Here is a 13,881-nt window from a genome sequence, read left to right as displayed (position 1 = left end):
TCCTGTCTTTTTCAGCTTCTCGTGGTTCCTGTACTCCTTGGTTTTGGGCTCCTTCTTCCATCTTCAAAGTGTGCCACTCCAATCTCTGCTCACATTTCCTTCTCCTCATCTGCAGCAGCCTCTCTTTTATAAGGACACTTGTGATTATATCATCCAATTGATTTCTTCATTTTCCATCTGGTTAATCCAGGATACTCTTCCCGTCTCAAGGTGGATGACTTAATCGCATCTGCAATGCCCCTTTTGCCATAAAAGACAGCATATTCACAGGGCCCCAGGATTAGAATGCATCTTAGGGTGGGGGGATTATTCCACCTACCACAAGTATTATGGAAGCTCAAACGAGAGAAGTCTTTCTTGAAGAGGTAGCTGCTAAAACTGTGAGACCATGGCGGAGGCTCTCTCCAGAGGAGGTAGGTGGCAGGGGCAAGTTTAGAAGCAGGACAGGGCAGACAGCTGTGAGGAGAGACAGCGAGGCCACGCTTAGCCCCAGGGACAGTGCAAGAGGAGCACAGAGGTAGGAAAATCAATTTGTGCAGAGGAGCAGTTGGCTGTTCAGTGTGGCAAGAGAAAGACCGAGAATGGAGGCCTCAGCAGAACAGGAGGTAGAGACAGGAGTGATCTGGACCCATTTAACCTGATCCTTAGCGTGGAGGCCAAGAGGGGATCTCATTGGAGCTCTGACCCCTTCTTCCCCTTTATACTTAACTCTAAGGATGGTTCTCAGGATCCAAAGAAGGGCCAAGGACAGTTAAAAGGAAGAACTCATGTGCTGAGTCCAAAAGCCCCAAACCAATGCACAGCAGTGATGTTTGCTTTCTACTTGTCTTAGTCAGAAATCGTAGCCCTTGCTGTTGTTAATAAAGAAAGACAGCATCTGAAGGCAAAGAGCTTCCTGGGGCTCAGAGAGATTTTGCGTGCCACCACAATGAAGATGATGGGATTTAGTCTTGTGGGTGGCCTGGGAGCTTTAATTAACATGCTTCCCAAGCGTGTCTGCTAGCATTCCACTCGAGCCTGGCTCACAGCTGTAAGGAGAGCCCCCAGAAAGCACCTAGAAAACTTTGACACCACGCCATCCCCCCAATTTGCACCCCTGTCCACGTGGCCGCCTCTGTGTCCCCAGAAACACTGTGGCAACTGTTGCCTCAGCGTCAGGACAGGTTTTTCAAGGCATGTCAGAGCTGAAAGGGCATTTCGGAGATCATCTCACTGTGTTTCCAGAGGAAGGAAATTAATGATTAAACGGTTGCAGAGTGAGATAAGGCATAGCAAGCCAGAATTGGCTTGGCAGATTCCCCAAAATAATAAAGGAAGGAAGGAAGTTCATAGTGAGGGGCAGAATTCTATTCTGTCTGAGAATAGCCACTCATACACCCAACAGGATTCTATTGGCACCTCATTAAAGCAAAGCCCTGCAGGAGGTACAAGCTCTAGAATGAGCCATTCCACGGTTCTTGACCACGTGTTTACTTTGATTTTGGAAAGATGATGTTTCTTCTTTCCTTGCCTGGAATGTCCTCCTCTGGCCTTCCTGACCTCCCCGCGTGGGCTCTAGGACCTCTTTAGTCCTCCCCCTCCATGCAGTCTTCTCTGGTCTCTCCTGTACTCTTGTCTTGCTCCTTTGAAGGCCAGTGGCCCTCACTCATTTGCTCTATAATAATATCTTCAAATACCTTCATGTCAGTAAATCTCCTTTCTTCTGCCACTTATGCGGCATTTGGCCCAACCTCCGGGGTGAGGAAGTATCTTCAGGCAGTGCAGTATTCCCTATGCATTTTATTCCCTAAAGTTCTTACCCTAGATCCGAGAGCATTTTACATGTTAGGTTATTCTATTCTCACAGTAATTCTATAGGGAAGATATTATTACTATTTAACAGACAAGGACACTGAGGTTCAAAGAGCTCTGTAGCAGGTGCTGGATGCACGTCATATTACATAATCATCAGATAATGGGTGTTTTTATCCCCAGGTTATCCTTTGCAGATAAGGAAATAGAGAGTTCAGTGCACATCTGGTGCTCTTCTATGGGCTCTCATAGCATCCCAGGCCCTGCAATAGCACCTCTCATGCTCCATGTGGTTTTTCCCTTTATATCCAGCTCCCTAATGGAAAGGAACTCCTCAAGGACAAGAACTAGGACTGACTCCTTGAATTAATAAATGTTGGATAAAGGGAGGGATGAATAGGTAAACAGAGATGAATGGATGGATGTGTAGATGGGTGGATGGATGGATGGGTGGGTAGATGGATAGATGGGTGAATGGATGTGTGGATGGATAATGGATGGGTGAGTGGGTGGATGGATGGATGGATGGATGGATGGTTGGATGAATGGTTGGGTGGGTGGATGGATGGACGTGTGGATGGATAGGTGAATGGATGGATGGGTGTGTGGATGGATGAATGGTGGATAGCTGGGTAGATGGGTATTGGATAGGAGAAGGGAGATTGGGAAATAGATCTGTCAACATTCCCCAGCCATGTACTTTCCACTATACAATTAAAAAGAGTATGTGTCCCTTTCTCTCGTTTCAAACCCTATTTAACAGAACTTCATGAAAACATAATACCCATGCCGATCTCCTCTTGTAAAACAGACTTAATGCCTAGGCATTGAAATGTAGGGTATATGAAGGACCACTTCAGAGCTAAATGACTACACATACACACACACACACACACACACACACACACACACACACGCAGAGAGAGAGCTATGTCATATGGAAGAAGGCTGGGTTCTCCAAAGCACACTTGTTTCTAGGAATGGGTCAAGGGCTGATGTAATTGACCGACTTCAGGACTAAGTGGAGATTCTGTCTCGCCCCTGGTTTTGCCTCCTCTCAGGTCACACCCTCTGGAATGGGACCTTTGAAGAACGCCCTCCCTTCGATGTGCCAGATGCCGATGGCAACTTCCTTCCCTTTGCCCTTGAGGGTGTCTACATGTTCCTCTCAATGATCATCCTGCTCCAGGTAGGAAACCCTCCCTAACCAGAGACCTGAGAATACATGTGACCAATACTCCTATAACTATGCAAAATAAATAAACATTGGTACTGGCCCCAAAAGAATGAACTAGGCTGAGAAGAGGAGATGCTTGTTGCTTTGAAAGTATTCACATTTTGGGAAATGTCGAGATCACTCTGCATTATGGGGGAAGGGGAAGAACCCTGCCCCCAGATAATATCTAGAGGAATATACTTATCAGGCTTTTCTGTTTAAGATTACAGCAGTTACCCACATGTGTCTGCCCTTTTTTCAGATATAGAACAGGTAAAACATTAATGATCTAGGAACAAAAGAAGATGAAGCAGCACAGTAAGTTAAAGAGAACTCTTATGCTCCAAACATCGAGAGAGAGAAACCTCCCAGTTTGTGTTTTAACATTTGGTAGATTGAGATGGAGGAAAACAGACTTGTCCCTATATAAAAGGAAAAAAAACCAAAACAAAACATGGAGAGCATCTACAAAATGTGAGGCAGTAAGGGAAAAAGAGATGAATAAAGAATCTTCATTCTAAGAAAATAACAATCTCCCAAAAGGTGAAGAAAGTGCAATTTTGCTTTAATGAGGCTCCATCTACATTAGATTCCTCATGGTATTTGAGAATGTTTCACTGCCCTCGTATCGGTGAACCTTTTCCCTTCATTCATTCATCTAGCAGAGTAATCTTTTTTAAATGTGAATCAAATTATACCCTTCCTCTCCGCAGAACCCTCCAATGGTTTCACACCTGCTCAAAGTGCCCTTCGCAGTCCTTACTGCGGCCAACACAGCCCTGCGTGGTCTGGACCTTGACCCACTCCCTGACCTTGTCTCCCGGCCCTTCCTCCTCCTCTCACATGTCTAAGGCCTGCTCATTGTTACTCCCCAAACACCTGCCCACCCCCACTGCCCAGCCTTTGCCTGGCCTTTTCCTCTGCCTGGAACCTCCTCCCACTGATAACCTCGTGACTCACACCCTCAGTTCTTCAGGTCTCTGCTCAAAGGTCATGGTTTATAAAAGAGCCCCTCCCAGCCATCACTCTACCCTCTTTACTTTTCTTTGTTCTCTCTCATGAGACTCACTACCACCCATATACATATATATTATTTATTTGTTTACTGTCACTGGAATGTAAGTTCTTCAAGGGCAAGGGATTTGGTTTGGTTGACCCCCATTTCCAGGACTTGGGATAGAATGCAACACACAGCAAGCACTGGATAAATATTCAGGGTCAAATCAGTGGGCAGAAATCAACCAAGAATTTGAGTGCCTGTAAAAGTGGGTGGCAGCCCTCAGTGGCACAGAGACCCAAGGGGAGTCAGGTGACTCTGGGCAGAGGCTGCTTCTCTCCCTCCAGCTCAGTGACTGACCACCAGTGGTGAGTGCCCACGACCCACCAGACACCCCGGGGGAAGAAGGCATATTGCTTTTTCAGATTCTCCATAAGAATTCCAAGAGAGATGTGAAGTCATTGACCTCTAATTTCTCAGAGAAAGTCCACCCTGTGTTCCATTAAGTGCCTTTCCACCTGCTGGTGAGCAGCCTGGTTTCTGACTCCGTGGGAATCCATCTTTCCACAGGTGCTCATCCCAATCTCTCTGTACGTCTCCATCGAGCTGGTGAAGCTCGGGCAAGTATTCTTCCTGCACAATGACCTCGACCTGTACGATGAAGAGACCGATTCGCCCATTCAGTGTCGAGCCCTCAACATCACTGAGGACCTGGGCCAGATCCAGTACGTCTTCTCGGACAAGACAGGGACCCTGACAGAGAACAAGATGGTGTTCCGGCGCTGCACCATCATGGGCAGCGAGTACTCTCACCAAGAAAATGGTATGAGGGCCCCCACGGGCCTCCATCCTCCCTCTCTCTAAAAGGAAACATCTTGCTCTTCCAAGAGAAGAGGAGATGAGAGACACTATCCTGGCTCCCCATAGAGGCTGTGTGGCATTTTGGCGAGTTGTTTCCTGTATCCCTGTGGTCTTCCTTGTCACAGATCAGTGCTGTTGTAATTACCGTGTTTCCCCGAAAATAAGACAGGGTCTCATAATTATTTTTCCTCAAGAAGGAACCCTAGGGCTTACTTTTAGGGAATGTGTTATTTTTTTTTAAGCACGGTACAACAATCTACATTCAAACACAGTTAAGTCGTCTTCTTCTGGAACATCATCATCACTCTCCAACCCCTGAATTCCATCCTGAATTTCTTGCAACTCTATTTCCTTTAGAAGCATTGGCCCCAATCTCTCATGTCGAGCAATAGAGCTCTCATGGGGCAGATGAGAAGGGCTGCTCATCTTATTTACTGCCTGTGATGAAATGCCTGGGTTGTGCAGACAGGCTGCGTAGCCACGCCCATCACTAGGTCTTATTTTCGGGGTAGGGCTTATATTGCGCAAATGCTTAGAAATCCTGCTAGGGTTTATTTTACGGGTAGGTCTTATTTTCGATTAAACACGATACCTGTAAACTCTTATTTGTTCACAAAGGCTGGAAGCGATCCCATACGTGGTGCTCCTCCAGTCGATCTTTATCTGGTACCATATACAACACGGGATTTTTACCTGTGAGCAACAGATTGGAGACATTTCCCAGTTATGTGCCAATCATACAACCAAGGCTTAGAAATTTCTCAGGTCAGCTTACCTGACATGTCAGACAGGTCTAGGGCAAGGCACATGCTGAGATTTGACAGATCTAGAAAGTGATTCTCCCTGGGGCAAAGTTCTGATTTGGGAGATAGGGCTGTAAGATACCCGGACTGTTATCGTGCATGAACTAAAGGTTGCTCATAAAGCTGACTTGATTCCCTCAGCCACCACCACCACCACCCCATATACACACTTTCTAAGAAAAGAAACTCTCAAGAGGGCATACACTCATACTTTTGGGTAGGAGGCCTGGAGAAAGAGAAAGAGGAGGGAATATTATAGACGGGCCTATCCTCTTTGCTATGGTGATAGTTGACCATTTATGTGGGAACTCCTGATCTCCTTTTAATAATAATAACAGCTACCATTACCAGTACTTGGAGTATGCGAATCACTTTAACACATAATATCATTAAATCTTCAAAACAACCCTATGAGTTGGGTATTTTTTAAAAAAAAAACCCTAATTGGGGAAATACAGAGTTGGGTTAAGTCAAAGCTCAAAGTCACATAACTAGCAGGGAGTAGAGCCAGGATTTAAATCTGGGGGACTTGGTGGCACCCCTATTTCTCCAATCGCAGTAGCTCCATCGCCAGTTTTCTAGAGTGGGCCCTTTCTGTGCTCTTGCCCGACCCCAAAGTCAAGGATCACTCAACTGTGGCCCAGCCAACTTATGACTGGTGTAATAACAAGACTCTTTTCTTGCAGCCAAGCGACTGGAAACCCCAAAGGAGTTGGACTCAGACAGTGAAGAGTGGACCCAATATCAATGCCTGTCCTTCCCAGCCAGATGGGCCCAGGGTCCAGCAACTATGAGAAGCCAAAGAGGTGCCCAGCCCCTGAGGAGGAGCCAGAGTGCCCGTGTGCCCATCCAGGGCCACTCCCGGCAAAGGTCCATGGGACGCTGTGAAAGCTCTCAGCCTCCGGTGGCCTTCAGCAGCTCCATAGTAAGTCCTTGCCTTTCCCCCTTTGAACTGCAAATGTCCCATGGTAGGAAGAGGTGGGAGAGGACTTTGGGATGTTAAAGAGAAAAGATTGTACACACCATCTAGAGCTCTCAAAATGGCACCCTTGGTCTTGCATGTAGTCCACACATGTATTTCGTTGGCATAAACAACAATTTTTGTTAATTTGAAATGCTCAATGTTTAGAAATCAGGAGATTTCATATAAACATATAGATTTCTGGCTTCTCTTTAAAAAATGAAAATTGCAGAAATTCTACACACTAAGTTAGCATTTCCTCGTGGCAACAATTGATTTGAGTTGAGGAGTCTATATCGCTTAGACTGAGCACGCAGTCTTCAGATCACAGCCCTCTCCCCACCACTTCCTCTATTTCTCCCACCACTGAGCTGAGAGCCAGCAGCATGTTAGGTATGCATGTTTTTTAAATTATGCAGTTCAGGCCTTGTTCATGCCTGTAACCCCAGCACTTTGGGAGGCTGAGCTAGGAGGATTGCTTGAGGCCATGGATTTGAAACCAGCCTAGACAATTACAGCAAGACCTAGTCTGTACAAGAAAAAAAGCAACAAATTAGCCATGTGTATTCACACATACCTGTGGTCCTAGCTACTTGGTAGACTGGGGCAAGAGAATCATTCAACCCTAGATTTCAAGGCTCTAGTGAGCTACTATTGTGTCACTGCACTCCAGCCTAGGCAACATAGTGAGACCTCATCTCAAAAAAAAAAAAAAAGCGGAGAGAGAGAAATTATACAATTAAGAGAAATGAGAAATATTTGTTATGCCCATATTTCTACAAAGCGCAAAAGCAAAAGATAAGCCTGTAAGGCTCATGTTTGAAGAAAAATGGGAGAGTATACTTTTTGGTGATGATCAAAAATTAGTCTTAAATAGTTATAAAGCAAAGAATATCTATGTCACAATTATCCAGCCTACATGACTACCTTAGGTTAACTGCCTGGTCCTTATGGACATTTGAGTGTGTGACTTCAGTCTGGGGCTTTCTGCATGTGGTCCTTTGAGCCACTGGGACAGCCATCAGCAAACATCCAGGCAGCAGGTGAAGAGGCTGAGTTCCTCCCCCAAGATTACGCAGCATCCCTCAGAAGTCAAGGCCAGACCTGGGCCTTCTGACTCCTGTCCTAGTCTTCTTTCCTCTGCATGTGTTCTTTGTCCAGGGAACATAAAACCACATCATCTGGAATCTCTGCACTTGCAGAAGAGGCCACAGGGAGCCCCGACTATCTTGAACAAGAGACACATACTAACAGATGGGACCTAGATTATAAAAATGATCCTTTTGGTCAGTTTCCTTCCAGTCTTTTATTTCCTCCATGAACACACACACAAGCACACATAACTATATATGTCAAACATCATTTGCAATCATGGTACATATCAATTGTAGGTGCCAGGGTTTTGGTTTTTGTTTTTTGTTTTTCTTTCTTTCCTTCGTGCAGGGTTAAGTAGTACAGGTTTGTTTTTCTTAACTCAACATGCTACCAAAAGCATTTTTCATATTGCTCCTTAGTATTCATAACCCAGGACTGTGTTTTCTGACGTGTGACAAAGAAAAATGCTGTGAGTCTGTGTTCTGAGTTGTTACTCATCTAACTTTGGATGAGTACAAAGTTGAGTTCACTCTCTTGCATTATTGTCATGCACAGAAATGCACCATTAACAAGGATAAAACAAGAACGGGGTGTTAAAGACGTATGATCGCCATAAATACACAAGTGGAATGGTCCATAGATACCTCTAGGAAGATTTCCGTGGGATTTTTTTTTTTTTTCTTTTTGACTTTCCCAAGTGAGATAACAGCAGGGTGTGCCTATTATCGAGTCTTTCTCTTCTTTAATTTAATTCTGCCCCCTATAAATGGAATGTACTTCCCCCAGCTCTTTCCCTAAATATTTGTAAAATGACCTTATGGAATTCTCATTCTGGCGCCTTCTGGTTCTAGGTACCACTGGCATCCCATGTGCCTAAGAATGTCTTTCCCCAGAACTCAAGGAGAGAGAAAGGAAGCTTTCCTTTGTGGATCTCAGTTGGGACACACCAATTTATTGCCCCTTGTTCAGCCTGAAAAATCTCAGCAGCCCAGAAAAACCGCAGCCCTGAACCAGGCAGTATAACTTTTATTCTGGGCCCTTAGCTGATAGGGACACACTAACCCTGGATCTATCTCCAGATCCTGGATGTTATCATCCTGCCCTGGCTGGCAGTTCCAAAGGCAAGCTCTGGCAAAGTTTATTCAGGAGCAATAAGGAAATTGACACAAGACCCGATGGTTGTTGCCTGAGCAGGTGGAGATGGTGATGTGTTACTTTTATGAGCAGCTAAGTGCACTGTTCTATAATAAGGTCACTTGAAAATATGGGGTTAGTGGGGCAATAGCATCCTTGGGTTGTTGTTAGGGAGAGCACTGATCTAAGAGTCAGGAAATATAGGTTCTGGATTTAGCTCTGCTACTGGCTTGCTGGGTAACCTTAAGCAACATGTTAAACCTCTTTCTAGCTGTCTTCCATCACCTGCAAATAATTTACTTAAAATCCTCACCAAACATTCTAAAGATCAAATAACATCTGCAAGATCACTTGCAGCTATGAATTAGGCATATCTGGGGTCCAAAGCCCCAGGTTTTCATCTCAGCTGCACCATGAGTTAGGTCTATGGCCGTGGTCAATTTACTGAACTGGAAGCCTTCCCTTCCCCATTGTTAAAATGAACATGATTGTTCAGGCTTATGAGTTTATTTTGAGGATTTGATCTTCAAATTATGTGTTCTAGGCAGGTGGATACCAAACAGAAGTTTTAAATGATCTTTCTAAAGGAAAGCTGTCTGCCTTGAATAAATATTCATGTATCGGCATCACGGAGAGGAATAGGGAGTTTTCACAGAATACAATAGTTGTGCTCTCTCCCCTGAGATGCTGGTATATTTGGTCTAGGGTGGGTCCTGGACATTCTTATTTTTATTTCTGATGGTTCTGGTCAACAGCCAAGATTGAGAACCTTTGTAAGCAGACCGATGTTCCACCAGGAAACAGTCTTCAATTTGGCTCAAACAGGCACCTCCTACAGCTTTGAAGCATTAGTCTAAGGGCCTGATTTATGCCACCTAAGGGCTCTCAAGCCAACCCATCAATTTCCTCTGGCTGCAGCCAGATCCTTAAAGTAATTCCAGACTGCTTCTGTGGCAGCCCCAGGAGGGTCCCATGGCGCCCACTCCCATCCACCCTTGGCAGGCCCTAAGCTTGCGCCTCTCCCAGGTGGCTTCCAACCTGCCCTCACCTGCCCATCTGGCATCAGGTCTGGTCTGATCATCTCTTGGAACCACCAGTGCTTTCCCTTCCCTCTGTGAACTCAGGCAGAACTTGCTGAAACCCCCAGGGAGCGTTCCATCACATTCTAAAGAAACCGGTTGTTGGATTCCTTGGCACTTTGCTCTAAGCCAAAAATAAAACAAGAATCAACAAGAGCAACAGCATCAAAACCTAGGGTTGTTTTTTTTTTTTTTCTTTTACTATAAAAACACAAGGAAGCATCAGTGATTGTCGCCTAATTGCCTGCTATAAACTCTGTGGCTTTAAGGTGGGAGTAATATCCTTATAAAAATGGTGAGTTCTGAGCCAATGTTTAATAGTACTGGCAGATGGAAAATGAAATGCTTTTTTTTTTTTGTTCCTGGTCTGTAAGCAACCAAGATTTGAGCAGACAGTCTTGGTTTAAAAGTATCACTTGCAGAATGCTTTTCAGAACCATCAGACCAAATGGTAAACCATCAGACCTAATTGTAGACTTTGCACAGAGGCTAGCCAGGCTGCTCCAAACTTCCTCACGGCTACCCTCTATGGGTATTCCCCTTCCCCCTCACCAGAGAAAATGCAATAGAGAGGAGCAAAGGTGATGTCATTGGACCTCTGCCTCCTTTCGCCAACCTTAGCCCTCCTTTCTTTCTTTGGAAGAGATTTATGGCAGCACTCCCAGTCTGCTCCAGATTGGTGGGACAGCCCACACGCACACACGCCCACTGTCGGGTTAGGTAAGAGTCCTGATTTAATTAGGCAAGCACACAAAATCTCTCTGGAAGTGATGGAACCACACAGGGCAAGAACCAGGGAAGCGGATCTGTGCTTCTCTTAGCCCCCAGTGTCCCATATGGGGGTGGGGGGCGTGCAGCTGCAGTGACACTGTTCACAAGAGGCGGGGTCTAGAAAGATCTGGAAAACTCCCCCTCTTGCTGGGCCACTGAGTTTTTTCCTGTGGGCTTATGTCCCGTTTGGGAAAAGTTTACCCCAACAGTCCATGTCTTTCTACTTGAGTGGGCATTTACTAAAATTGGGTTTTCCCAGTTCTTTATCCAAACCAAATATCATCAGGGTGACAACCTCAACCCAGGCAAAAATATTACTGCCCTGAGCAATATTTGAGCCTACAGCTCACCAGCAACCAAGAAAATCTGTTTCCATGATAGTAATACACCACGGGGTTAAGTATGCAGGAGGGATCAGAGGCCAAATGGTGGGAAAAAGTATGTCCCTCCACCACTGCCCATCTCCTCTGTTCCCACTACTCAGAGACAATCATTATTAGCAGCTCTTGTGTATCCTCCCCACAAATGTGGCATACACATAAGAACATCCCTTACGACAGGTGGAAGCATACCATATACATTGTTTTGGACTTTGCTTTTTATTTTTAACCTAATGAATCTTGGAGAATATCTCCTATGTGTAGACAGACAGACAGAAAGATATTCAATAGAGAGCTGCGTTGTCTTTTTAGTAATGGTCATTAGAATTTGTCAGATGGTTGAGCCATCATCATCTGTTTATACATGCGTGAGTTTCTCTACAGTATTAATTCTTAGAGCATAATTGCAAAATTGGCCGATATGTACTTTTTTTTTTATTTTGGTTGATTCTTCTGAAGATGTTGTACCAGTTGAGACCCTCACCAACAACAAATAGAAGAGTCTGCTTCCTCCTAGTTCTTTAAAATAGACTTTAATTTATTTGGTCAGTCAGACAGTCAACAACCATTCAGAGAGCATCCGCTCCATGGCATATACTGTGCTAGACACTGGGGATCCTAATATGACATTGCCCCTGATTTCGCGAGCTTACAGCCCAATGAAGGGCCAAGAAGAGCACCAGTGAGAGGAGGAGATGAACTAGTGGGGAGGGAGTGAGAAGTGCAGGTTGTTACAAGAGGAAACAATCTATGTAAGCAAGATAGAGAATTGGGGTTCTTAGGAGTAGCTGGAGTGAAAGCTGCATGTTTGAGAGAGGAGAATGAGAAAAAGGAGACATAGGAGGAACTATGCCACAAAGGGTTTTCTTCCAGGCCCAGGCAACAAGACTCCTGTTTATTTCCATGGCTGGCTCTGTGGTTTCCTGCAGCAGCAAACTGTTGCATCCAATCAGTGATAATCATTAGTGTAAACTTGGGTGAGTTATTATTAAAACTAAGAGAAGAACAGCAGAATGGAGTGTGGCCTACTTTCCCCAGCCTTCAGTGTGGGAACACATCCCAGCCAGAAAGGAAATGGGAGGAATAGGGTAGCCATGTAGCATAGACCCTTGCTACTCAAACTGGGGTCCATGGACCAGCACCATGAACACCACCCAGGAGTTTGTCAAAAATGCAAATGCTCAGGACTTACTCCAGACCTGCTGAATTAGAAGCTGCATTTTAATAAGAACCCCAGTTTATCTGTGTGCATGTTAACGTTTGGGAAGCGCTGGCATAGTGTTTAAGGGTTCAGCCTTTGGCATCAGGCAGGACTGGATTTAAGTCCCTGAACATCGTTTCTGACTTTGCGACCTTGGGCAACTTACTTAGCTTTGATGAGCTTCATTTCCTTCGTAATTAAAATGGAATGTTAGTAGCTATATCAATGCCATTATGATGATTAGATGATGGACGTGAAAGCACTTAGCCCAGTGCCTGACTTTGCTGTACGTTCTCTGTAAGTATTCTCTAATGATAGCAATAGGACCCTCGAGGGTGTAGTTAGAGCTCAAAGATCACCTTCCTCAAAGAGGGTGCGTGTGAGTTTTAGGTGTTCTGCAATAGGAAGAAATCCAACCTGTTGAGTATCTGGCTGCCACAAAGTTCAAATTCGAAAACAAGTAGCCCTACAAATCTTTTTCTCTTTTCCTTCAGAGAAATAGGCTGGACAAAGGGCCAGCAGTGTGTGAGGGCATTGCTTTCTTTCTAGTATTCTAGGGGGCAAGTTCCTAAATATTAATGGATCATATGGGAAACCAGTGGCCTGGAGCAAAAGGAATCATGAAGAACTTTGTAGCGCAGGGGTAGGCAGGTCTATGGTGACTTGATAAAGGTTAGCTGACATCTGCTCCTGGAACCTGCAGGCTGGGCTGCCCGCCAAGGCCAGGGAGGTTGGCCCTCTGCAGAGAAGACTTTTTTTAATGCATTGCTGTATACTAAAGAATAGTTTTAAACAAAGAAAGAGTTAATCAGTGGTGAGGTAGTACCCTAGATAGCAGTCAGTCAACCAATGTCTTAAGTGTCTGCAATCTGCCAGACACCGTGAGCCCATCAGAGACAGTCTCTGCCCCCATGGGACTTATAGACAAGAGGCTAAATGAGCATGAAATAAATAGCCATTAAGTCATTTTAACTGTGTTGCAATTTGGAAATACATGATGCATAGCTTGGAGCAAAGCAGGGCATTGTAAGAGGCTGGGAGTCTGGTGGTGCAAAAGCTATCCTAGCTCTGACCCTCAGTCAGTGTACAATCTCAAGCAGTTCCCTGACTTCCTCTCTAGCACTCAGGTTCATCATCAGAAAAAAAGGGGATTTGGCTTTGATGGCCTCCAAGCTTGTTCCCCGACTCTAGTGTCTGTGTTAAGGGTTAATGGCATCCTATTCATACATTCCTCCCCCCCAAAAAATCTATTCTCTGAAAAAGGAAGATTTCCACAATCCCCTTTATAATCTCGCAGACTGTCTGCTGAGGCTTAAAGATATACAAGACCATATATTGTGTGTGGGATGCCAGACACTAAAGACCTGGCTGGCAGTCTCAACGCCTGCTTCCTTCTCATGACTTGCCTGGCCTGGGGGTTAAAGAGCATGAATTCTGGAGTCAGACTATCTGGAATCAACTGAAGAAATTCCTCCCACTCACTGCGTGAGATTGGGCAAGACACTTAACTTCCCCGGCATCAGTTTCCTCATAGGAAAAACCGAGGTGACTGGGAGGCTAGCAGCATTCGACAGACGGTATTGCTGCAGGGA

General features: G+C 45.1%; 1 protein-coding gene across 2 annotated transcripts in view; it reads left to right on the top strand.

Annotated features, from left to right (window-relative positions):
• Positions 1 to 13,881, top strand: part of ATP10B (ATPase phospholipid transporting 10B (putative)) — a 90,210-nt gene that overhangs the window by 37,894 nt on the left and 38,435 nt on the right. For both annotated transcript variants that reach the window (XM_075996260.1, XM_012786334.3), the window contains 3 exons: positions 2,853 to 2,980; positions 4,575 to 4,827; positions 6,355 to 6,593. In XM_075996260.1, coding sequence (XP_075852375.1) covers positions 2,853 to 2,980; positions 4,575 to 4,827; positions 6,355 to 6,593 — 620 coding nt within the window. The remainder of the gene's footprint in view (positions 1 to 2,852; positions 2,981 to 4,574; positions 4,828 to 6,354; positions 6,594 to 13,881) is intronic.

This window comes from Microcebus murinus, chromosome 21 (assembly GCF_040939455.1).
Source record: "Microcebus murinus isolate Inina chromosome 21, M.murinus_Inina_mat1.0, whole genome shotgun sequence".
Lineage (NCBI taxonomy): Eukaryota > Metazoa > Chordata > Mammalia > Primates > Cheirogaleidae > Microcebus > Microcebus murinus.
The sequence above is the reverse complement of the archived record's forward strand: the minus strand, read 5'-3'. Positions and strand labels throughout refer to the sequence as shown.